Source organism: Pelobates fuscus, chromosome 11 (genome assembly GCF_036172605.1).
Source record: "Pelobates fuscus isolate aPelFus1 chromosome 11, aPelFus1.pri, whole genome shotgun sequence".
NCBI classification, from domain to species: domain Eukaryota; kingdom Metazoa; phylum Chordata; class Amphibia; order Anura; family Pelobatidae; genus Pelobates; species Pelobates fuscus.
The window spans coordinates 104,266,111-104,293,564 of record NC_086327.1 but is presented as its reverse complement, the minus strand read 5'-3'; the positions used below and the strand labels follow the sequence as shown (position 1 = coordinate 104,293,564).

The following is a 27,454-nucleotide window of genomic DNA, read 5'->3' as shown; positions in this document are numbered from 1 at the left end:
TTCCCATTGGTGGAGGAGCTGCCGTTTGAGAGGGCCGCTCTGATTGGACACACTGAGTGGCTGTACCGGTCGCACCATGAGGTAACCCGTGACCCCGGCGCGCAGTGTGCTGCTGTTTAGGTTCGTGTCCAGAGCTCGTGATTTCTAAATCAGCGTGTGACGCTGTGTGTAGATGATGAATGGGCGGGGGAAGTGACGCTGCCTGGGAGCTGTCCGCGCGCTCAGGACGTGTTAGCTTGCGGTGCGCATGCGCCGCCTGACCTGCCTCCCCCAGACTGTTTACTCTCAGCCTCCAGTAATGTGCTGGGTATACTGTCACAAGGAGGAGCTCGGGAAAAGTCTGCCATGGGCACAACTCCCCATATAAATAATCTTTCCTCCATTCTCCCAGCATGCCTTGCTGGATATGCAAATGAGAGCTAGTAGGCATACTTATGGATGGCAATGTTAAATGATACTCTAAGCACCATAACCACATCCACTTATTGAAGTGGTTATTGTGCGTGGAGTCCCCTTGTGCTGTCCTACTGCTCAGTCTAATATAGTTCCTTTAAATTAAACACAGCTATTTAAACTAAAGCATGTATTGGGATGCAGAGGAACCAGTGCAATGTGTGGGTTGACCTGTTTGGAGGGTATTTCTGTAGAAAGTTCAAGAAAATAAGATCTGGTTTGTCCATACAGGTGATTATGACATTACTAGAGTTTAGCATTCTGCAAACATGGCTCTAGCATGTAAGCTCATTGAGCAGGGCCCTCAATATCCACTGTTCCTGTGCGTCCACTTGTCTGGTTACAATTACTTGTCTGTTAGTCTACCCATTGTACAGCGCTACAAATTTTCCTGGCGCTATATAAAATAATAAAAATAATAGTGGCAGAAAATACCTTGGTAATACTGTATATACATCAGGAAGAAAAAGAAACAACAACTTTATGCAAGAATGTGTCCATAATGGTGGTTGACTTGTCATGCGGCTAAGAGATCTGATGCAGGTTATGTCACAACTATGGCACATGCAGCACTCACAGTTACGAGATTTGAATTACAGCAAGAGGACACCCCGCCAGACAATAAGTTTATTTCCAAGGCTCAAAATGTAAAGTCCTTAAAGTTACACTCTGCATCCAGACCACTTTATCTCATTGAAGTGGGCTGGCTGCAGTGTCCCTGTCCCCTTAACCCTTAAATATACAACATTTCAGTTTCTACCAGACAGCATCTAGAGGTGCTTCCTGTTTTTTTCCCCCCACAGAGATTAACTCTGTAAAATGACACTGGACCTTATCACGCTTTTCATGAGGGCATACAGAATCTTGCAAAACCCCTTAGGAAAGCACTGAGTAAATGCTTTCCTGGGGAAAAGGCCCAGTGCGTTTGCGGCACTCACAGCGCATGCACATTAGGCTCATCTCTTGCTGATATCTGAAGAGACTGATCCAGTGCCAATGGACCTCCGCTCTAAAATAAGGTAAGTGTTTAAACGGCTATTCAATCCTTTCATTGCCGCAAGGGCAGAGGGCTCTATAGTGTTCGGAATACAGCCTGATATTCCTAGCACTATAGTCTTCCTGTAAGCTAGGAGTAAATGTTATTCATTAAAACCATGCACACAGCTACTCTGCACAGTGTATGGGAGTGGGTACTTGCACACATACATAACTATCCATTTACATAGACCCTAATGACCAACATTCATAAACACTCAGCTGTAGTTGATGTACTCGCTCCACCCCCTGTGTGGATGTCAATAAAGCATTGTGAACTTTTTTTGCTGTGGGAATGATGCCCTGGAAACATGACTATTGGAACAATGGAGAAGCCATGGTATTTATATACAGAATTATTACGAAGTAAGACATACTAAAGAACAAATACACACACAAATTAACTTGTGAAAAAATCACAGCAACTTGGGGTCATATGAGAGGCAATATATTTAAATGCTTATACAGAATAGCAGAAAGATACATATAAAATTAACACAATTATCTGTAAAAAAAAAAAAAGTGTCAGGCAGCACAGAAATATGCAATGTACCATTCTATACTGTGAATGTAATAATAATTGTAATACTAGCTAAAATGATCTCTCCTAGTATAAACCAATGTTTGGTCACGTGTGAGGAGAAGACAAAAAATTTAAAGGGACAACACTCCAGACACCTAACTTAGTTTAGCTTACTGAAGTTCTCCATGTATGAAAAGTATGTCCTTTTTTATTTTTACAAAAATGATATCGGCACTTTCATAAATGAACCTTGATACACGCCCCGACTGTCAATCAACAAGTCCTATTATCTCTTGGTTTGTTTAGCTCAGTGGAGCTAAACTCAAGAGACAGCAATTGCTCCAGAACACCTGCCTTTTGCAAGCTGTTACATGCCCCCAATTGGCCTAAATTCAAAAATTTGCTTTGAGACTCCAACACTTCACTCTTTAGTGAATAACCTTATCATGAAAAGTTCAGAGCTTGGAATTTATTAAAGGGATACACCATGCCCCTAAAGCACTTAAGCTCATTTAAGTGCTTTATGTGTGAAGGGTGTGTGCTGTCTTTTTTTCAATTTACAAGAAACACAGATTTCAATAGAAATTTACACTTTCATAAATTAACCATGATACACCCCCGACTGTCAATCAGACAGTCAATCTTGTTACTTCCTGGTTGTTTAGCTCAGTGGAGCTAAACTTAAGAGGCAATAATTGCTCCAGAACACCTGCCTTATACAGACTTCTCATCGAGTTGCATGGTGAAGTCTGTGGTTACACTGCCACAGAAAGTCTGGGTGGGGTTAGAAGGGGCTGGCTTGCAAAGACTTCAGATAAGAGGTCTGCAGCTTTTGCAAAATGTTTTTAGATCTGTTCACAATGGGGGGAAAAATGCATAATTCAACGTATGCATGTTTTCATTGGGATATATATATATATTTTATTTTTGTTGTGCATAGCATCAATACAGACAAGCTCGGGATGCCCTAACCGCAATCCTCAAGCATGTGGTCATGCATAACATTAGGAGCAACAGAGAAATCATGCACATTTTTAAACATATTATAGTACTTGTCTAGCTAGGAGGCATATGAGTGGAAATATAAGTAAGCATGATACTATTATGCGATCTTCTTCACTTGATAGACATTTGTATGACAGTGCTGTAAGTAGCAGGGGAATTAAAGGGACACTCCAGGCACCCAGACCACTTCTGCCCATTGGGGTGGTCTGGGTGCCAACTCCCATAACACTTAAAGGACCACTATAGGCAGAGGGACGTCCGGGTTCTTAAGCTACTTTTTGGTTGCTTAAACGACGCTGGACGTCCTCACGCTCTGCATGAGGACCTCCAGCGTTGCCGGAATCCCCATAGGAAAGCATTGAATAATTCTTTCCTATGGGGAGGTCTAATGTGCGTGCGGCCATTGCCGTGCATGCGCATTAGGTCTCCCCCGCTGGCGGATGTCAGCGGGGGAGGAGCATGAGCGGAGCATGACCCAGCGCTCAGGGACGTCGGCGCTGGATTCAGGTAAGTGGCTGAAAGGGTTTCAACCCCTTCAGCAACATGGGATGGGGGGGGGGGGGGGCAGGAGGGAGGGGGACACTGTAGGATTCTCTAGTGCCAGGAAAACTTTTTTTTTTTTTTTTTTTTTTTTTTTTTTAAACCCAGTTTTGTCCCTTTAAACTGAATTTAATCAGTGGACAAAGTGGCTTGTAAAATTCCATACAAATCCCAGTAATCTCTCTTTTGATTGTGGGAACCTCTTAGATACAGTTACCTATCTATGGACACAAGTCTCTTTTCAGCTATGCAACTATGTAACAAGGATAGGCAAAGCTTCAAGGGACACTATAGTCACCCAGACCACTTCAGCTTAATGAAGTGGTCTGAGTGCCAGGTCCCTCAGGTTTTAACCCTTCACATGTAAACATAGCAGTTTCAGAGAAACTGCTATGTTTATATTTGGGGTTAACCCCTTAAGGACACAGCTTCAGAAGCTTGTCTTACGCTTAATGACACAAGCAATTTTTGCATTTTCTTGCTGTTTGCGTTCAACTTAAATTTGCATCTCTCGTTTATTGCACCGACGCATATTATATACTGTTTTTTAGAGGACAGAAAGGGCTTTAATTTGATGTAACATATATATATATATATATATATATATATATATATATATATATATATAAATGCTCATTTATTATTAAAAAAATACAGAAAAATGCAAAAAAAATGAAAAATTTTGTGGTTTTTGTACAGTTTTTGCAATAATAATGTGTGCCTAATTAGTGCAGGTTAAAGAAAGTAATTAAAAATAAATTCATTTAGTTGTTCTGATTTACAGAATATATAATGTGTCTGGGATTTTCAGGTTTTTTTTGGTAGTTACAGGTCACAAAGCACAAGGAGTAAAATAAACTTTTAGTATGGAGCGATTTTAGAATTTGGTATGTTTGTCTTGTAAGCTTAATAGCCATAAAAGAAAACAAAATTGCCACACAAAAGTATATATTTATATAAAGTAGACATCACAGGCTATTGTCCTAAGGTTGTTTTGACACTTTTTCTAAGTAGCCATTTCACCGCCAATCTCTGCTAAATATTGGAGTAAAATTTTGTATTTTGGGTTTTTTGGCACACAAACTTATAACAAATAACTTCTCGTGAGTATTTTGTAAAGTTGGTGTGTGCTATTCCTGTACAAGGTTTTATTATGTGTTCAGTTACTTCTGCTGAGTACAACGGTACCCCCATTGTATGTCTTTGGCACTATTTCGTGAAGCTACAGTGCCATATAGGAGACCTGTCCGTTTCAACATTTACAGTAGAATTTTGAGAGGCGGATTTAATGGGCCTATGCTTCAATTTGGGGTATTATAGCAGTTCAAAAATCCTCACAAAGGCCTACCATTTGTAAAAGTAGACACCTCAGGGTATCTCATATGGTGCATATCGTGCTTTAACATGCCCCCATTTTTTCACCACTATATGCTAAAGTATGTGGTAAAATATAATTTTGGGCATTTTTTACATATGGATTACATTTTTGCTGGGCATTTTGTACATTTCATATGGGCCACTAAGTTCAAACCCCCCAAATTATGCTCAGCCAAGCCTTCTGAGTAAAACAATATGCCCAATGTATGACCTAGGCACTATTTTGTGAAGTTACACTGCTGTAAAAGAGACATAACAAGTTACGTTTTTTAAGTGTGAATTTTCCAGGAGGGTTTTGATGCGTCCGTGTCCCACTTTGGAGCACTTGAGCAGGCTACATATTACAACTACACTATAATATGTAAAGGGCAATTCATGTAAAGGGCAATTCAAAAGGCATATTTTGAACCTTAGCATGGGATCATTTTTCCGCTAGCTTGTACCAAGTGTAGTGGTAATACGCATTTTTTCTGCCTTTTTGACACACAAAGTGAGTTTGCGCAGTATATTTTTCAAACCTTATGTGTACTACGACTGTATAATACTTCATATGTTGCTCAACTATGTCGGCTGAGTACAGCAATACCTCCGTATGTACCTTTGCCAGGTATATGTGGACATTGAAGGGGCACATTTGAGACATAGCCTTCCAGTTTTTTTCAAACTTTGAATTTTTACGCTGTGTCCATGTCCTATTTTAGAGTATTTTACAAGGCTATATAATCCAATTACTCCATAAAGGCATACCATTTCTTAAAGAAGACATCCCAGGGTAATTCAAAAGGCATATTTTGAACCTTAGCGTGGGATCATTTTTCCGCTAGCTTGTACCAAGTGTAGTGGTAATGAGCATTTTTTAATGTATTTTTTTACTTTGTAAATCTTTTTTTACTTTGTAAAACCCGTTTTTAAACTTTTTTTTTTACTTACTAAATGTTTTAAATTTTCTTAACTTTTTTTACACTTTTACATTTTTTCTAAACTTTTCTTTTACCGTTAACCCCTAACTAGCAGTAAGCAGCACTAACAGTAAATTCCCCATTTTCCCATAACTCCCTCCCACCCCAGCTAGCAAAATATATAATTATAAAATATTTAAATGAATTAATTAAATAAATTGAACCCCTGAGGGTTAAAAAAATAAATAAAAGTTAATCCTCAGGGGTTAAAAAAAAAAAAATTAGATCACAGTATAATACTGCGATCTGTATGTTGATCACTGTAGGCAGTGATCAACTGGCAGGGAAGGGGTTAATTTTTATTTAGCCTGGGTAAAGGGGGGTGGTATTTTTTTTACTTAAACGTTACTAAAACAGTAAAAAAAAAATATTTTTTTACCTTTTAAAAGCTTATTTTCAAAAAAGTTAGCCTAACACCAAATTCCCCAATTCCCCACTAACTTCCACCCATCCCAGCCACCTAAATAGTTAATTTTTAAATATTTAAATTAATTAATACAATACATTTAACCCCTGAGGGTTAAAAGAAATAATAATTAACCCTCAGGGGTTAAAAAAAAAATCAGATGACATTAAAATGTATACCCTGCCAATTGATCACTGTAGTCAGTGATCAATTGGCAGGGAAGGGGTTAATTTTATTAAAACAGGGGACTTTAATTATTTTTTTTTTTTACACTAGGGGGCAGGATCATTGAAGATCCGGCTCCCTGCACTTCACACAGAACCCGGAAGTGCAGGGAGGCGGAAGGTAAGTACATTGAGCACATGTGCCCGCTCTGACATGCTGTCAGAGCGGGCACATGAGCTGGGGCAGCCCGATCTGGTGCTCCCGGTCTGCCTCTAATACAGAGGCAGACCGGAGCACCGTTAACCCCGCGATCGCCGCGATTGCGGCGATCTGGGGTTAACTTTAGAAAATGACGGAAATTTTCCGTCAACGGTCCTTAACTGAAGGACAAGGTTGACGGCAAATTTCCGTCACCGGTCAGGAAGGGGTTAACCCAGCCTCTAGTGGCTGTCTTCCGGACAGCCACTAGAGGCGCATCTGCGACGCTGGAGGCGAATTTCGCCCCTTCGCGCAGAGCGTCCATTGGAAAGCTTTAAGAAATGCTTTCCTATGGACACTTTGAATGTGCGCTCGGCTATTGCCGCGCATGCGCATCCAGCTCCAGTGACGTCGGACGGGGAGGAGAGATCACCAGCGCCGAGGGAGCCTGGCGCTGGATTAAAGTAAGTAACTGAAGGGGTTTTAACCCCTTCAGCGCCACGGGAGGGTGGGGGCACTATAGTGTCAGGAAGACCGCTTTGTTTTCCTGACACTATAGTGATCCTTTGTTCAGTGTTCAGCTGGAGTGTTCTCCAGCCAGGAATATTTACTTTTGTATAAGATTAAAAGTTGGCACTTTAGTAACAAACCTCTTAACAGTATACATTGTCTTCCAAATTTCAGTTTACCTGATGGTCAACTTGATGTCTCAGAAGGACTGGTGGGTGCAAGCTGTTTTCCAAGTAGTCCTGCACAACATGTTTCATAACGAGCCATATTTATTCCATAATATATATATATATGTGTGTGTGTGTGTGTGTTTGTAAAACAAAACAAAAAACATGTATGCACAAATAAGGCCAACTAAACATATTTGGAAGACTTTTCCAATTCAGCTATTTTCTTAACCAGGCTGTATTGTATTTCATTTACTGTTAAGTAAATAACCTTCAATAAATTATAGTATAGTGCTATTAATTACAATTGCACTTTCTTTTTCAACCTAGATTTGATACATAATTTTTCCAGTAATAATTTCTAATTTTATTTATTTAGGTAAAAACAAGTATTATTTTGACTTGGAACAGGAAGTCACATGTCATCGACTTACCTTTGTATGCATAATATATCTAAGAAAAAGAAGTACATTAATAAACCTCATCGAAATAAACTGAAAGACTTTCGGTTCCCAACTTGAAATAAAGAAATGTCCGCTCAGGTGAGAGATTTATTTTTTTAAATTGTCTAGAATTGGACATATTTCTTTAAAGGGGGGTTCCACTTACAAAGGTTTTTTTTTTTTTTTTAAACTATGTTTACTTATACCCTATATTTAAAAAAAATAAAATAAAAATGTATTTGAGGTCTGGTAAAATGAAATGCAGAATACACCACTCTGTATTTAGCTATCTTGGAAGTGGGTGCCTCCTATCTTGTCTCCCTGTCATTCACAGTTCTAAGCTTTTCCATTTTCTGTCATTGAACCTTACATGTGGAGGTGCAAAAAAAGGAAAAAGGGAGTCATAAGGAATAGGTTATTGTCCATGACAAGACCAAAGGGTTCCAGACCTTCATTTGAACATCTAAGTAAACTAAATGTGATATATTTTCTGAAATATCAAAACTCCACTTTTATTAAGATTCAGTTAAATTCTATGGAAATTGATCCCGGTCTCTGCATCATTCCAGTTTATACCCACTCCCCCTAAATTATATACACACGTTAAGAAAAAATAAAGGCAGTGCTATAATTAACTAGTGGACTGCCTGCCTACGGGTAGCTGAAAAATAATAACAAGAAAATAGGTAGAGGACAACAGCTTTTTTTCCTAAATGTCCCTAAGTATAAGATGACCCAAAGCTAAGCTCTCACCTATGTATATGCCAGCTGGGTCCAACCACCTGAAAAGAGGAGACAAGAGCGCTGCAATGTATAATGCGCTTCTTGCTCCGGTTATAAGTTCGTCAGGAGTAATATGTGGAGGTGGAGCAACAGAAGCTGTTTTTTTTTTCTGTTTCATCTCTTACAATGTAATGTATGCACTGGCCGTGCCTTGTCTGAACTAGTTTGTGATGTCAATTGCAAAATCTTTAAACCTATAGCCTGAAAAAACACATTGTTTTGGGTCTACAAGTTCCCTTCTATGGCTGTTATCTCTGTCCACCCCCCTTTGGTGTTGTCAGAGTTTAGTTTAATAAAGATTGCTTACCTTATTTCTACATAAAAGCAATGTTGTACATTGAAGGGTTAGACTGACAAAACCACTGCTCCCAGACCACTTCACTGAGGGGTCTGGGTGCCTTTAGTGGTTCTTTAAAGTGTCACTGTAAAAACCATCACAGCTTTGCATTATTAAAGAAAGCATCCCCTGCTAATTCCAGGACTGGCTTACAAATGCAATAATTTGTGAAAATCGTTGCAGGTCTAAGACTATCTCTTGGAATTGTCAGACATCCAGAAACTGCTTTTGCTGCCTATATAATATGTGTCCAATGTTTTGCATGTGGCATCTGCACAGTGCATGCAAAACCTGGGCTGTGCTTGCCAAGCCGCAGATTGTGCATTTGTGAACAGCAGCTCTTCCAAAAGCCCAACAGCTTAACCCATATTACTAAACAGAGAATCAGATTAAGACTAAAATTACAGTAGCTACCTATTGTGGAAGCATGCACAGTCCACTCTACTGGTAGGCACCTTGGCAATAACATTTATGCCTACTATGTTTTTGCATCTTGGTGGCAATGTTTTATTGTTGCACTACTGAAGGCAACAGAAAATTGCATTAGGCTTGTCAGTAAGAGCAGAAAATGTAATAAACCACTGTGGTACTTCACAGAAGTGACCAAAATAGTAAATGGCATTTAGTTATTATAAAAAAACCAGAGTAAGGATGATAGACAGATCTATAAGATTTTGCAGAAACAGGCTAAGCAAGTTTTAAGCGTTTCCAAATTACACACACAGAAGAGAAAATTGCACAGTCAGTAAAAAATAAAATAAAAGGGGATACCTTTTTTTTTATATTTTTAGATACATAAATGAGAAAAGGAAAGTAAAACAAGGATTAGTTAGATTAAAAACAAAAGAAGGTAGGCATGTAGAAGAAGATAAAGGTCTAGCTGACTGCTTCAATTAATATTTTTGTTTAGTATTTACAGATGAAAATGAAGGAAAGGTCCCTCAGTTAGGAAAAAAGGACAAACTAGTCATTTGTTACATGTGAGTTTACAGAGGAAGAGGTTCTATGTCAACTGTCAAAAGTAAAGACAAATAAGTTGATGGGGCCTGATGGAATACACCCAAAGTTATTAAAAGAGCTTAGTGGTGTACTAGCAAAACCATTAACAGATTTATTTAACCAATCATTGTTAACAAGAGTAGTCCCACAAGAATGAAAGTTAGCGAATGTTGTGCCCATTCACAAGAAAGATAGTAGGCAGGGCAATTATAGGCCAGTAAGCCTTACTTCAGTAGTGGGGAAAGTAATGGAAACCATGTTAAATGATAGGATTGTTAAACCTCTAAAATCACATGGATTTCAAGATCAGAGACAACATAGGTTTACTTCAGGGAGATCATGTCAAACTAATCTTATTGATTTTTTTTAAATTGGGTTAGTAAGGCTTTTGACACTGTTGCACATAGAAGGCTTATCAATAAACTGTAATCTTTAAGTTTGGATTCCAATATTGTTGAATGGGTAAGGCAGTGGCTGAGTGACGAGCAACAGAGGGTTGTAGTCAATGGAGTATATTCAAAGCTTGGGCTTGTCACCAGTGGGGTATCTCAGGGTTCTGTACTTGGACTCATTCTCTTTAATGTTTTTATTAGTTATATTGCAGAATGTCTTGATGGTAAGTTATGTCTTTTTTGTTGATGATACAACAATATGTAGCAGGGTTGACGTTACAGGAGGGATAAGCCAAATGACAAATTATTTAGATAAACTAGAAAAATGGTCAGAGTTGTGGCAACTGACATTTAATGTGGATAAGTGCAAGATAATGCATCTTGGACGTAAAAACCCAAGGGCAGAGTATAGGACATTTGAGAGTCTTAACCTCAACATCTGAGGAAAGGGATTTAGGGGTAATAATTTCAGATGACTTTAAGGTAGGCAGACAATGTAATAGAGCAGCAGGAAATGCTAGCAGAGTGCTTAATTTAAATGATCTTAACATGTATAGCTTGGAGGCAGGGCCGCCATCAGGGGGTGCGGCGAAACTGCCGCAGGTGCATTTGCACCAGGGCCTATCAGGTGGCCCAAGCATTTAGGGCCACCCGATGGGCTCTATATATTCAGGGGCCCCGTCAGCGTTGCGGCCGGGTAATTGCGCGACCGGGCCCCTTTAAAAACAATTGCGGCTACACCGCAAGTGCTGCTGGGAGGAAGTGAAGGCCGGTCACTTCCTCCCAGCTTACTCCACGGGGGGAGAGGGAGAGGACAGGAGATTAGAGAAGAAGACAGGACAGGGACATCAGAGGCATCCACTCCCATCATCCCCAGCCACCCTCCTGCAACTTAAAGGTAAGAGGAGGGTGGCTGATAAATGAGGTGTGTGTGTGTGTCTGCAAGTATGTGTGTATGTCTGTGTGTGTGTATGTCTGTGTGTATGTATGTATGTATGTATGTCTGTGTGTCTGTATGTATGTATGTATGTCTGTGTGTATGTATGTCAGTATGTATGTCTGTGTGTGTCTGTATGTCAGTATGCATGTCTGTGTGTGTCTGTATGTCAGTATGCATGTCTGTATGTCAGTATGTATGTATGTTTGTGTATGTCTGCAAGTATGTCTGTCTGTGTGTGTGTGTGTATGTCAGTATGCATGTATGTATGTATGTCTGTGTGTGTATGTCAGTATGCATGCGTGTGTGTGTGTGTATATCAGTATGTTTGTATGTGTCTGTCTGTGTGTGTGTGTGTATGCCAGTATGTATGTCTGTATGTATGTCTGTGTGTGTGTATGTATCTATCTATCAGTATGTATGTCTGTGTGTGTGTATGTCAGTATGTCTGTATGTGTCTGTGTATGTATATATCTATCTGTGTGTGTATGTATGTATGTCAGTATGTATTTATGTGTATATATGTATGTCTGTCAATATGTATGTATGTCTGTGTGTGTGTGTGTGTGTGTGTGTCAGTATGTGAGTATGTATGTACGTCAGTGTGTGTATCTTTCTGTGTGTGTGTGTCTGTGTCCTTTTGTGTCTGTGTGTGTGTGTGTGTATTCCTGTGTGCAGGATTTGGAGGCGGGGCTTGGAGGCGGGCACACGGGGACCCAGACCTTGAGCTGTGTTAGGGGCCCCACAATTTCTGATAGCGGCCCTGCTTGGAGAAAAGACGAGACAGGGGGATATGATAGAAACATTTAAATACATAAAGGGAATCAACACAGTAAAGGAGAAGACTATATTTAAAAGAAGAGCCAAAAGACTTGTAGCAAGTGAGTGCTGAGAATGGACAACAGCTCAATTAGCCTGCCCTTCGGTGGGTTCCCGCTCAGTTCTCAAGCTGGTTTTAGCTCATCTTATGCCACTACAGAGAGAACCAGGCCATGCATCTCAGATTGATACCACCCAGAAGAGCAGAACAGATCCAAAATACAGGCCAGCTCTCTCTGCACGAGAGATACAGCAACCCCAGACAATCGTTTCAACCTTGTTAGGCATCATCAGTAAGGTATAGCCAATAACCCTCTAGGCACCGTGAGCAAGGGGTGCTCCACGTCTGGATTACCTTTTAAACTTAAGGAGAGCAAAAAAACAAGTCGCAAGAGACTTTAAAAGAAGAAAAACTACCACAACAAGAGCACATAGTCTTAAATCAGAGGGGCAAAGGTTTAAAAATATCAGGAATTATTACTTTACAGAGAGAGTAGTGGATGCATGGAATCACCTTCCAGCTAAAGTGGTTGATGTTAACACAGTGACAGCCATGGATAGGCATAAGGCTATCCTAGCTAGAAGATAAGGTCAGGAACCTAATGAGATTATTTAGAAAATTGGGCAGACTAGATGGGCGGAATGGTTCTTATCTGCCGTCACATTCCATGTGTCTAGGACTTGCACGTGTTCTATAGAAAGATTAAATTAATTTTATTACTTGTTTTATCAAAAACATTTGTATTTGCTTAGTTTCAATTTGAATAATTGCATTGCAGACTGTATTTCATTGTCTTCTCTATTGCTGTATTTTAGACTCCTATTACATTCCATGATGTTGCAGCCTCTTTTACAGAGGAACAGTGGATGCGCCTTGAAAGGAGGAAAAGGGACCTTTACCAAAATGTGATGAAGGAAATTCATAATGTTTTATTGACACTAGGTAATCAGTAACACAATTCAAAAGGTTATGCCAAGCATCATAACCACTATAGCTGACTAGCAATAGAGGTTTTTAGTAGCACTACAATGGCCATTGAAGTGTAGGTTCATCTTACACCAGGTGGGATTACACTTTAAAGGTCGATGCAGTGGAACTAGGAAACCCATGTTATTTAGTTTTTCTAACCGTATTGAATCATTTGGAAAGCTTATTAAATCAAGGCCTTTATTTGTAAATCACAGAGCAATGGGCAGTCTATCCAAAGCGCCGGGGTTTAGCATGATCTTTGTGTTGACACCTGATGCAAAACTTGCACAAAACTGAATATTGCCAGCAGAGAGAGAGTATTTAAGCTGGCTGACTGACAACCCAGAAAGTAAGCCCTACTTATAAAAAAATATATATATATATTTTTTTAAATAAAAGGATGCAGGGACAGGATCTTTGCACCATCACCACTTCAGTAACTTAAAGCAGTTATGGTGCTTTGAGTGGTTATGGTGCTTTAAAGAAACTGGGATTTACAAACTGATCATTGCTCATAATACAGTAAACTACCATAGTTTTGTACTTCTATCATATTACAGTGGCTTAACTGTGACTAGAAAAAGCGATGTCTATTCTTTTTTTTTTTTTTTTTTTTTTTTTATTCTTTATTTTATTGTGCAATTGGTGTACAGAGTAAGTTTGCCACGCCACGACAGCGGGACAAAGCAAATTATATCATACATTTTGTGACAATGACATGGCATTCAGATTTCTTGCACATTTTTTGTTATTTACACAATGGAACAGCATCAATCACTAAACATTCAAAGGTATAACTATGCATCGTTTGCAGTACGATTGTTGGAGTGTGAAGATTATAGTAGCTGAAGGTTAGTATGCCTATATGACTAATAAGTGGTTTCAGGAGTAATATGGCACTCAAGCCTGAGTACCTGCGGAACATAGTTAGTGGCGAATATATTAAGTTGTAGACCACAAGCTGAATACATGCGTTCAAGTGGTAGCACAGTTTTTAGTTTTATAAAAGAACAGTGTAAAGAAACATGTTACCGGTAGTTAACAAAAAGGCACGTGATCATGCGGTAGCTCGCTTCTAAAGTAATAATGACATACATGTCATCCTGCACTATACATGCTGTTTTTCAAGTGTCGCCAATAGATTGTTGGCGGCGTCGCACATTGTACTTAGGACGGATCAAGTAACAGTAAGAATATACTTATGAATATGCCCTATTTCATGATCTAGGTCTAATAAGCAGAGCCTGCATGCAGTGTGTGAGGGCTACGTATTGATAGCAAGATGTCAGTTATGTATAGTAAGTGCTTATATAGCTAGTGCATAGACTCTCGATGGAGCCGACTGGTTGGTGTCATCAGACATAGCTAGCTGTCTGGATGTGTGAGCATAGGCCCACGATGGTAACAAAAATTAAAAAGGGAACATAAAATATAAAAAAAAAAATATATATATATATATATATATATATATATATATATATATATATATATATATATATAAAAAATACAAAGAAAAAAGGAACATAAAATATATAAAAAATATAAAAAGTTCACAGAACGTAGATTAGTTCCATATTATGCATAAGTGTGAGGGAACTTAGTTACAGGCATGCCTGGGTCCTCAGGTCATCGGGAGGTATGCACGGTATTGTGCAGTACGTTACGCTATACCTACAGGATATGTCCGGGGCACAAACTCCGGTGCTTCAGCTGAGTATCCTCCTGGTGGGCGCATTTGGCCTGCTGGTCGCGTCGGCTGAGCAAGTGCGTTCAAGGGGAGGCCAAGTAAACCCAGCTTCTCAGTGGCCTCTTGCATGTCGTGGATTATATGCCTGTTGCCCCCTGCCTCTATAGTAAGGGTGTGCCCTGGTCCCCACCGGTACCGGATTTGCTGGAGGCGCAGGAGAGCTGTGAATGGGCTCATATGTCTCTTCCACGCCAGTGTTCCACCCGACAATTCCGCGTAGAATGAGATGGTCATTACCTTAGAGGGGTATGTAGGCTGACCTTTAACAACACCCAGGACCTATTTTTTGTCCCTGAATGACTGGAATTGGAGAATCCGGTCCCCTGTTGCAGTTGGTGGGGCCGTTGCTGGTCGTGGTACGCGGAATATTCCTTCCAGGACGGTTGCTTTTGCTGCCTTGGCAGTTAATAATGCTGTGAGTAATCTCCTGACAAAATGTGGCAGTTCAGCCTCTGGGACGGTTGGGACGGTGTCTGCAACCCCTCGTAGCTTTATATTGTTTCGCCGGTTCTTATCTTCGTGGGCGGCAATTTGTTGCTCGTGTTGCCGGGTTTTTTGTTGCAGGTCTCGTATCGCTGCCTGGAGGTCTGCAATCTGTTTCGCGTGGCCGGTGGAGGTTGCTTCCACTGCATCCAGCCTGTTGGTAATGCCCTTAATGTCCACTCTGAGCAGGGCCACATCGTCCGCTATTTTTTTATGATGGTCAGCCATGAGGGCCCCAATTGCTTCCATGGTCACTGGGGTATGGGGTTTTGTGGGTGGCTGTGTCCATGATGGTGTCGGGGTCGGCATGGACAGCATGAGGTCTCCCCCATCTTCGTCCGACGACCCGTCTGTGAAATCCGAGCAGCCGCCGTGCAGAGACGCTATCTTGGCTCCTGCAGCATCGTGTGCTTGCCGCCATAATTCCCCGATATCCATGCCCTGGCAGGGCTTGTCAGGTTTCGCCTTTTTAGTTTTCCTGCCCATTGTGCCTGTGGGGTCTCAAGGTCTCCCCGTGTGAGGTTTGGCGTGAGTTTAAATGCGGGTATTAAAGTTTGTTTCGCTTGTTGGTCCGGAGCTATACGGCCATGCGACCGTCTGCGTCAGACGCTAGGCTCTGCCCCCCCGCGATGTCTATTCTTATTAGAACAGTTTAGCTTCTTCTTTTTTTTTTTTAAACAAACTAATGCACGTTGCACTGTATAGATAGATAGTATGCACTTTGCACTACAAAACTTTTTGTTAGGATTTTGTACTATTTCAATGTAAGTGCCTCATTCGAAGTGTATTAATTTTGGAATTTTGTGTGTAGTGTGGAAGAGGGACCATTCTAAATGTTTTTGGGCAGCCATTTGAAATTTAATTGTAAATTGTTTATTTATAGGCTAGTTTGGAATATAAGTGCCTGTGGACAACCATAGTTTACATTTTTGTGATTTATGTAACAACCGAATTGTGCAATTTTTCTGCAAAAATATTTTTGGGGGCAAAATTTGTGGCATGACTTTTTACTCTTTCGTGAATAAATCACATGAGTGGGGTAGATTTAATTATTAGTGAATTTAAATAAAATGTTATATATATTTCTACAATTGTTTTTTTAGGTTACGTGATTGCTAATCCAGATATATTGTTTAATATCAAAAAATCCAACCACTCATGTGTTCGAATTGACTACTGCAATGAAGAAAGAAAGAACGTTATAACTGGTGAGGAAACAACTGTTATTGCAACATTAATATTTTTTTGCACAATTTGCTATGCCTTTGTATGCGATTTTTTTTTTTTTTTCTTTTTAAAATGTCTACTATCAAGATATGTAATTGTACATATTTTTATTGCATACCAACACTGTGTTTACATAAAATATATATTTTTTTAAGTAGACGTTATTTTCTATTGTAGACCATCCTGATATTTTAATAACTATAGAAGATGATGATGATGATGACGTATCGCTGCAGGGAAATCCTCAGAATGAAAAGAAAAGTGGCTTGATAATGAAGAAATTTGATACAACTGCCATACGTTAGTAGTAAGAGTACAGTGTTACACTGATAACTTCAGAACAATTATATATTTTGTTACTTGGCGATAATTTGGTAGCTTCACAACAAAATAAGATGTTTGCATGCCAATATGTTTTTCAGTGATAGTGAAATCAGAAAGTCAAAGAATGCACATTAGTAATTGTGAGTTTATTCTAATTTTGGGAACACTTTGCACTTTACAATATATGGAAGTAATACTTTTTTATTTTATAACCTTTTTCTGAAAGCTTGCATGCACACCAGTAATGCTTTATGATATGCTAGCTAGGTCAGAATATGTACTTATCCGTGTATTTGTAAGAAATATAGCAGACACAATTTATTCAGCAACATTTTGTCCTCTTGATTTATTTAATAAAAGATTTTACATTTATGGGTGACCTGTCCATTAAGGTTTTATGCTTTGATCTGTTTTGTCCCTCTGGGTTTTCTGTTTTCCTAGAAATGTTTTATGCCTCAGTTTATTTGTTGGAGGAAATGGGGCAAAATTATATATATATATATATATATATGTATATGTTCTTAAAGTTTCCTTATCTTTCTAAAGCTGCTTTATGATTACTAAAACTGTCCTGCAAAAAGGGTGGTGTTATTAACCCCTTCAGGACGGAGTCAATAGTGCACGTTCTGATCAAAACTAAACGTAAACAAAAACTGGAATTTGCGCTATATGTCTGTTCAACCGTAATTCACCTCTTTCATATTAAATGCACCCACACTTATTATATATCATTTTGTTCAGGAGAAACAGGGCTTTCATTTCATATAAAATATTTATATATGAAACAATTTATTATGAATAAAATAAAAAAAAAACTGTAAGAAATTAGAATTTTTATTTTTAATTTGTAGTTCCGCCTCACATTTTAGCTGTAAATGTCATAATACTGTTAGGTTTTACTGCAACAAAATGCACATATTTGTAATCAGCGATGTCTCACGAGTACAACAGTACCCCCCATTAACAGGTTTTATGGTGTTTTGGAAAGTTACAGGGTCAAATATAGAACGTTCCATTTTCAAATTGAAATTTGCCAGATTAGTAATGTTACCTTTGAGACGGTGTGGTAGCCCAGGAATGAGAATTACCCCCATAATGGCATACCATTTGAAAAAGTAGACAACCCAAGGTATTGAACGTGGGGTATGTTTAGTCTTTTTTAGTAGCCACTTAGTCACAAACACTGGCCAAAGTTAGCGTTCATATTTGTTTTTGTGTGAAAAAAGCAAAATACTAATATTTGGCCAGTGTTTGTGACTAAGTGGCTACTAAAAATGACTGGACATACCCCATTTGCAATACCTTGGGTTGTCTACTTTTGCAAATGGTATGCCATCATGGGGGTAATTCTTATTCCTGGGCTACCATACGGTCTCAAAGGCAACATAACTAATCTGGCAAATTTCAATGTCAAAAAAAATGAAATGCGAGCCTTATATGTGACTCTCTAACTTTCCAAAAAACCATAAAACCTGTACATGGGGGGTACTGTTATTCTCGGGAGATTTCACTAAACACAAATATTAGTGTTTTAAAACAGTAAAACATATTACAACAATAATATAGTCCATAAAAGTGCCGTTTGTTTGTAAAAAATGCAAAAAACGTCACTTTTACTTAAAATATCATCGTTGTAATACAATTTACCAGTTTTAAACACTAATATTTGAGTTCAGCGAAGTCTCCCGAGTAAAACAGTACCCCCTATATACAGGTTTTATGGTGTCTTGGAGAGTTACAGGGTCAAATATAGTGCTTGCGAATTAAATTCTCTGCACTTTCTCCCTGTGTTGTCAGGCATGTCAATCAAATTTTAATTAATTAAATGACATAATTATGTTAAAAAATTACTTAAATATACACGTAGAATTTTAATATATATGCATTTATAGGTATTTAAATTCTACGTGTATACTAATGTAATCTTTCATGTAATTATATGTATTTTTCTATCTATAGGACATAGTCTTAAATTAGAGGGACAAAGGTTTAAAAATAATACCAGGAAGTATTACTTTACTGAGAGGGTAGTGGATGCATGGAATAGCCTTCCAGCTGAAGTGGTAGAGGTTAACACAGTAAAGGAGTTTAAGCATGCGTGGGATAGGCATAAGGCTATCCTAACTATAAGATAAGGCCAGGGACTAATGCAAGTATTTAGAAAATTGGGCAGACTAGATGGGCCGAATGGTTCTTATCTGCCGTCACATTCTATGTTTCTATGTTTCTATATATATTTGCGGTTATTTGTATTTTATATATAGATAGATATATATAGAATGTCATTCTAAGTGTATTCTGTTTCCAATATATATATATTAATAACAAAATACAGTTAGAATGAAATTACATATGAATATATAATTTATTTTAAATTTTGTTTCAATATTTTATTTATTTTATTATTTTATTTATTTATTATTGTAATTATACGTATATATATATAATATATATATGTAGATCTATTATATATATAATATATATACATATTATATATGTAACGTCATTCTAAGTGTATTTTAATACTAATATATATATACTAATATTAATATTAAAATACATTACGTATGACGTTACATATATATAATATGTATATATATTATATATATATAATATATATACATATATTATATATATATATAAATACTTGTATTTTATTTTAACATGTGTATTTAATTTTTTTTTTACACTACCTACCAGCAGGGGGACTCTCTAATATTTTAGACAGTCCCCCTGCTGGCAGATCCATAGCCAGCTATAGGGGGCCATGTGATCGCTCTTTGAGAGCGATCACATGGCCCCCGGGGGCCTCATTTGCCGGAGGGGGGCTGCCTGGGCTCTCAGGCAGACCCCCAGAAGAGGATCGCGGCGGAGGTAAGTATAGCTTACCTCCTGGGGGCTTCAGCCGTTACGGCGTTCTATGCCGCCGCAACGGCTTTAAAGCCCTTTAAAGCCGCGACGGCATAGAACGCCGTAACGGCGTTAAGGGGTTAAACAAAATCACTAGTTGGTGATCAGATTTATGCAGATGAACTTTATTTTTATTGTTAAGGAATATCATAGCATTTAGGAATGTATAGGAGAATAACAAGTTTTAATGGAACACTCATGTTTAACAAAATAACATGGATTGACTGAGATTGTCAATTCTGATTATGTCAGCCAAGGAGGAGGGGAGGAGCCAAATGCCGCTCTGGCCAATCAGTATCTCCTAATAGAGATGCATTGACTCTATGGGGAAAGTTCAGTGCCTCCATGTAGAGTGACTGCCACTGGAGATGTCCCAAGACCACAATGTAAACACTTCCTTTTTCTGAAAAGGCAGTGATTTCCGCAAAATGCCTGCAGGGACATACTATACTCATCAAATCAATTAAGCTGTAGTTGTTCTGGTGACTATAGTGTCCCTTTAATCTAAAAGTACATTCATTAAATAAACACTCCCTGCCCCATAACAACTTGTGTTCAGGTGCTGTCTCACCTTTATGGCTTAAACTGTTGCAAAACCCTGTCCCTTTTATCCTATCACTAGATGTCCCACTAAACCTTAATCATATGCTGGTGGCAAATTGTTGGGTAGCCAGGGGTGAAGGGGCAGTGGAATGCAACTTTGTTTTGTAACTTCTGAAGGAAAGACCGCTCCCGGACACTCCTGTAACCATAAAACAACTCCAATGAGCTGACCACGTTGGGGGTAGGTGTGTTTATTTAATTCCATGGCACAATATTTAGGTTTGGGGAACTGTCACTGTTTTGTTGTTTGTGGTTACATTTTCTCTAATTTCTTCAAATGGCATTTAGCCTTGGATTTGATGCAAATTCCGATAATTTCTTTTAACTTTTAGTTAATTGTTTCAGTGTGCCATTATTTTCAGTGACATTTCATATTTAATGTACGTGTTTTTTTTTTTTTGCTGCAGGTCTACCTGATATTTTAATAAGGATAGAAGAGGAACATGGTGAAGAGAAGCACGATTTGACATTTGTGAAGCATTTTGAAGCACCACACACGTGTAAGTACTAATAGCAATGAATAAAAAAAAATGCCTTGTTGTTTTTATTTTCATTGTAACAGTTATTATTGTTAGAAAAATAATTAATATCATCAAAAGGTGAATAAAAAGTTCATAGTAACAAATAATAGCATAGATCTATACCCATTTGCTTCATGAAAGAATAATGGAAAAAATTCCTGTCTACTAACTTTTGACCCTGGCTCTGGCAGGATTTGTCAAGCCTTGACTTTGGCCTCTATGCAGAGCTATGTTTTAACGGTATTTAATAATGTTTCATAGTGATGTGGGGATATTTATGGGATAATAATAGTAAACAGTTGAGAATTGCCCACTATTTCAATTCTCAGATCCCAAAGATCGTTATCGTGTAAGTGAAATGTATTCCATATAAATAAAATCACAATTTGTTATAAAAATAGATACAATTTATTGTGACAATTTAAATAATACTAATAAGTAACATGCGTGACAATAATCAATGAATATTTAGTATAACATGATATGCAATACAATGGCAATACAAAAACATTTTTTCAATGGTTAACAGCCTTAATTGTCAAGACAAGATTTATGACTGTCTTTCACAGAGAAACGAAAAACTTACACACAGACACAGCTTACAACTTAAGGCCATAAAACTTGAGCTGACAGTTAAAATAACCCTTTCAATGCTGGCTAGACCTCCTAGGTAATTAAGACCTATTCTCATGTAATTTTAAATAAAATAACAATTAAACCAGTTCATTAGTCACTTCCTGGAACCATCCAATAAGAGTAATCTACCATGTTCTATAAGCAGAATTTTAACTTGCCTAAACAGATATTTTATCTTAGCAAATCAATACACCTGGATAAATATCACGATATGCTAACATGTGATATGTCACATTAAATACATAATTAATATTTTCCCATCTGCAGATTGGGATGTCATAATTATATATTCTTTAGTAACTAAGATTTCTAAATATCAAAATCTAATCGTGATTTATCCAGTCATATATCATGCTATTAGAACATTTTAATTAATTTCGATTAATTAAATGAAACCAGTATATTTACCAGTTAAAGAGATGTTCTCATCAGATGTTCTCAGGTAGTTAAGTGTCAAGGAATGTTTCTTTCTCACTCTGACTCTGCTTTTCTTTCTTAGCCTGCTTCCGACTATCTTGCTTCCTCCTTTGCCTTCCTCTGCATACCCTTTGCTTTCTCTGCATACCTCTCTCTTCCCTTTGTCTTAACGTTTTAAAGGGAAAATTCACTAGGTGATAGACCAATAGAAACACTGGAGGTGTGGTTACCTTCCAGATAACAATTTAAGTATTTGGTCTATAGAGGGCAGTCTTGTCCCACTAAACATACCTATCCAGGAAAGAGTTAACTTTTCCTGGTGGCTATTTTGACGTCATTTAGCTTATCTTTATGGTTGTCTATAATTTAAGTTTTCTGTCAGTTCAAACTGTTTCTTTGGGCTTTCTTCAGACTATGTGTCTCCAATTCCTGCTGTAATTTCTAATATGACAGTTATAACTAAGTATGACCTCTAAACTTACAATGGGACCTTATACAATATCGAAAGTAAAATTAAATTATTTAATCTTTTCTGTCACAAATGTCTGGGTTTAGAATTGATTATATTCCATTAGCATTTAGACAGTCGTTCCATTCCCCGTTCTCATCTCTTATCAACAGGTTTGTATATACTAAGCATTCCTTAGCTTCTGGCAAAGTGGTTAGTTTTACAGAAGGGATAGAAATCTTGTGTCTTTTGTTAACTTGAAAATAACAAAATGGAGTCTGCTCTGTTCAGAATGATTCAGGCAATATACACTTTTAAGGACCACTCTAGTGCCAGGAAAACCTACTCGTTTTCCTGGCACTATAGTGCCCTGAGGGTGCCCCCACCCTCAGGGTCCCCCTCCCGCCCGGCTCTGGAAAGGGGAAAAGGGGTAAAACTTACCTTTTTCCAGCGCTGGGCGGGGAGCTCTCCTCCTCCTCTCCGCCTCGTCGGCTGAATGCGCACGCGCAGCAAGAGCTGCGCGCGCATTCAGCCGGTCGCATAGGAAAGCATTTACAATGCTTTCCTATGGACGCTTGCGTGCTCTCACTGTGATTTTCACAGTGAGAATCACGCAAGCGCCTCTAGCGGCTGTCAATGAGACAGCCACTAGAGGATTAGGGGGAAGGCTTAACCAATTTATAAACATAGCAGTTTCTCTGAAACTGCTAGGTTTAGAAAAAAATGGGTTAACCCTAGCTGGACCTGGCACCCAGACCACTTTATTAAGCTGAAGTGGTCTGGGTGCCTAGAGTGGTCCTTTAATTTCTATCATAGCACAAAATGTCTGCCGATATAAATACCCTGACAGTGATATACTGTTGTCTTAGCCTGGTACTCTTGACATGTACAGATATGTTTGAATTTTCTCAGCATATCCTGCCATCAGTTCTGTTCTTTCCTTGAATATAAAAGAAGAAAATGATCTGCGCAATGAAATTAATTTGAGTCCGAAAACCAAACCAGATGCTCACAGTGAGTATTGCACAGTTTTTATTATAGAGTATCATTATGCCCTATGCAGTTATTTTGGTGACTTAAATCCTGTTGATCAGTTTAAAAAGTTAATTTATATGTCCTACATGTTGTGCTGTCGTTAAAGGAGCCCTCTAAGTAGTGTAACCACTACCGTATCCCTTATTTCTGTGTCAAAACCTTTTCATATAGTTTACAGAAACCAAAGATTCTATTGGCAGCTATGCACCAGCATCAGTGATGCAGAGATTACACTTTCACGTTTGCAATATCAACTTTGCCAAAGTTTGAATGGTATTTTTTGGCTGTGTTTCTCCTTCGTCAATTATTCCATTGGAATATGGACAGAATTGTCTGTAGTGGTGATGTTACTTATAGTGTCTCTTCTTAAATTTTAATATTTTGACTTTGTTCTTCTACTCTTTTATTTGTGTACAATTTCTTGTTTATAAAAAAGTAAGTTACAGGGACCATGTTAAAAAGTCTCCCTTATCTGCACAGGTTTTTCAGAAGGTTCCCATTCATTATTTATTAATACAGCGGATGAAATATATTCAGAAGATCCTGTCAACTCTGAAGCCTTGGAAAATTCTGAAGGTGTTTTGTTGGGTAAGCCAATATGTTTTCAACCACACAGGCTTGTCCGGTCTGCTAGGCGATTTTTGGACGCCTAAATTATGCTGGACGTCCTCACGCTATGCATGGTGCCATCCAGCGTCACCTTAATCCCCATAGGAAAGCATTTTATAATGCTTTCCTATGGGTAAACCTAATGCTAGTACGGCCATGGCCGCCGTGCCTGCACATTAGATCTCCCCACCAGCTGATGGCGGCTGGGGAGGAGCGAAGGTGGACCAGATTTCTGGCACTATAGTTTCCCTTTAAGGATTTATCTTGACAATCTGGGCCCCTGAAATGTGTGTAAATCCACCTATGTAGGTATATCACTTAATGGAATGGGATTTTGTGAATATGATTTGTTTTCGTTCACTGCACAGATTTTAGTTTGGTTAGATGTTGGTGATGGGGGAAGAGTGCCTGTAGCCCAGATACAATATGCTTTATTACAAAATGGCAATATGCTTGATTTAAAAAAAAATAAAAATAAAATGTTTTAAAGTGACCGTTGTTTCAGAGGCCCTCAGCTAAAACACAAGTGTGCCTGCATGAAATAGGTTCAATGCTTAATAGTTTTCATGCTAGGCTAAAATATCAAATTGTAATTTCAAGTTCAAATTGTATTTATATCATAACATTCCATATGTATCTTTTTATATATGTAGTAGATTCTACAATTGTGAAGCAAGAAGTTCTAACAGATGAAGATCACTTTGAAGAAAATGAATTAATAATGTATAATACAAGTAAGTCAATAATTTGTATGTGGGTATTTATGTGTGTGTGTATATATATTTAGAGAGAAGGGAGGGCCAGTGCTCCACACCATTTACACACAGCAATCCACTCGGGTAGCTACTCAACTGTAAGCAGTGGGCAGCAGAAGGCTGCTAATAAATTCCCTTGTCAGGGATTCAGTGAGTGAGATACAAGCAGTGAGTGAGGCTACATTATTCTCCATAGAAAGACACTATTCCTAAGGTGTCTTAGCATGAATTACTGATTGATGTTGTAGTAATGTTCACTTTTTCATTTGTTGATAAAACATTGGTATAAATGCAAGTATCAATAACAATTATAGGGAGATTCACTATACTCCAACATATAGCAAATTGAAATTCCAAGGCAAAAGTTAGGGAAAAAAGCTGGTATGGAGAAAAAAAAAGTCAGCCATAGCTTGGTATTTTAGCCTGATATTTTTTCCATATAGTTTTAATTTTGCTACAATTCAGTGTCTAGTGATTAAATGATAGTCACCAACTAGTTCAGCAATACTGCAACATGTTTGGGTGACTTTTTTTTTTTTGCATTAGTTTGTTTATAATAACATCTGTTCACTAAAACATGAGGTTTACAAATGTAATGTAATGATATTTAAATTTGCTTCCTTCTCAGACACTGTCAACAATGTACCGAACCCTTTGCAAGATTTTCCAGGAAAACCATTGAATTCCCTGAACAGTAAAAAATCGTATCTATGCTCCGACTGTGGCAAAAGCTTTCTCTGCAAATCAAGTGTCGGCAGACATAAGAAAATCCATCAACGGGAATCATACAAGTGTTTAGACTGTGATCAAAGCTTTCCTGGAATGTCATATCTGCTGGTACACAAAAGAACTCACATGTATGAAAGACCATACACATGTGATCATTGCCAAAAAAGTTACAGATATCGATCCAGCCTGTATAAACACAAAAAGACTCACACAGGAGAAAGGCCATATGTGTGTAATGAATGTGGAATGAGTTTTAGCCATAACTTTCATCTTCTGAGGCACCAGCAAGCCCACACTGGAGTGAGACCTTTTCAATGTAATCTGTGCAGTAAAAGGTTCTACCGTAAAGCTACTCTTAAGAAGCACCAAGAGGTCCACACTAAACAGAAGACACAAAACAACAATCAAGTCAGAGTATTTAATTTTACATAATGGGAATTTAAAAGTAGACTATTTGTTTCTTAAACGTCATTCGCTGTATCTCAATTATAATGAATTATCCCTATCATAAACCACTGATCAATTCCAGCTTCATTTTTTTGTATGTTCCCATTCTGTGCATGTAGGTAAATAAAATGTGACTGGATGCTGTTGTTAAAGTGTGACAAGCTGTATATTTATGAATAAAAAAAAAAAAAGAAGCTTACTAAAATGCTTAAAGCAACACTATAGCTTGCTGAAAAGAGTGTGTCCTCCTCTTTTTCGTTTTGGAAATAGTGCAGATTTCAATAGAAATTATTTTTTTTTACAAATTATACTGGTTACACTGCTCCTGGCTTTTCAGCAAACAATCAGTCCTGTTACTTCCTGGTTTGGTTAGCTTATTTGCACTGAACTCAAGAGGCAGAAATTATCCAGAGCACCTGCCTTGCAAAGACTTCTCATTGAGCTGCATTGGGAAGTCTGTGATCGGACAGCCACAGAAAGTCTGGGCGGGGTTAGAACAGGAAAGCTGGCAAAGGCTGCAGACATGAGACCTGCAGTTTTTGCAAGCTGTTTTTAGATATAACTCCAATGAAAAAATGCATAATTAAATGCACGCACAGTTTCATTTGGGGTACATCTACTAAACATTTTTTTTTTTTTTTTAAAAACACTTTAATTTATGCAGTGGAGTGTCCCTTTAAGGTATTAAATGACAGTGCCCTTGTATTATTTTAGAAAAGTGCAGATTTCAAGTTAAAGCGGCACTGTCATGCCGAACTTGCCTTTCCCCAATCGATTCCTCTTCTCTCCCTCTGTCAAGATCTGTTCTTTATTTCTTCCTGTCTGCTCTAGTTTTCTTTAAGACATAAGACAAAGTAGGGACTATTTTGTCTTATGTAGGTTTCCTACGCCTAACCAGCGGAGGAACAAAGTGTGCTCCATTTCCTGTGGTCAGAGAAATGTTCCCACAATTCTTACCTTTCCTCGGTGATCTCGCGATGCTTCCTGTCAGTATTCCCGAACGTCCTGTCATTTAGACGCCGACGAAACTACCGAATTTCGTCCTAACAGAATGAGAACCGTTTGTTCATTCGTGTTAGGACGCAATTCAGGACTTTGTTCAGATCGGAATTTTATTTGAATTAATGAAATTTTGATCCGTTTCGTGCAGCGGCTGCATCTTGCAGCCAATTAGTAGATAGCTCCCTTATTCCCATGGTATCAGGGAGCTATCTGCCAAAAGCCAAATTTACTAATAGTAAGTAAAGATTACAATTCTGCCCCTACTCCCTATATCGCGAGTAGGGGCATGTTTAGTAAACAGTCTGCTCACTGTTGTAAAAACAATAATAATAATAATAATAAAAAAATAACCCTAATGCCCCCCTCCCAAACTTATTGTTCTCCTACCCCGGCCCCCACCCATAAGTGGCGGGTGGGGGCTCTAAATGAAAATGGGGGGGGCTATTGTCCTCCCCCTTGGTCCACACCCATGAGCAGCAGGTGGGGGTTCTTAATTACAATAAGGGGGGGGGACCTAGTGTCCTGCCCACACCCATGGGCGAC

The 27,454-nt window shown here is 38.4% G+C and overlaps 1 protein-coding gene across 2 annotated transcripts; it reads left to right on the top strand.

Annotated features, from left to right (window-relative positions):
- On the top strand, positions 1 to 26,055 carry LOC134577206 (zinc finger protein 624-like). 2 transcript variants are annotated; one of them, XM_063435878.1, is made up of 10 exons: positions 1 to 81; positions 7,718 to 7,880; positions 12,865 to 12,991; positions 16,352 to 16,456; positions 16,653 to 16,775; positions 20,720 to 20,812; positions 23,247 to 23,348; positions 23,850 to 23,957; positions 24,632 to 24,712; positions 25,362 to 26,055. In XM_063435878.1, exons 2-10 carry the CDS (start codon positions 7,869 to 7,871, stop codon positions 25,892 to 25,894), a joined length of 1,284 nt encoding a protein of 427 aa, XP_063291948.1. In that variant the 5' UTR covers positions 1 to 81; positions 7,718 to 7,868; the 3' UTR covers positions 25,895 to 26,055. The 2 variants fall into 2 exon arrangements, with proteins under 2 accessions (XP_063291948.1, XP_063291947.1); XM_063435877.1 differs by having other exon boundaries at positions 20 to 120.
- The last annotated feature ends 1,399 nt before the right edge of the window (positions 26,056 to 27,454 follow it).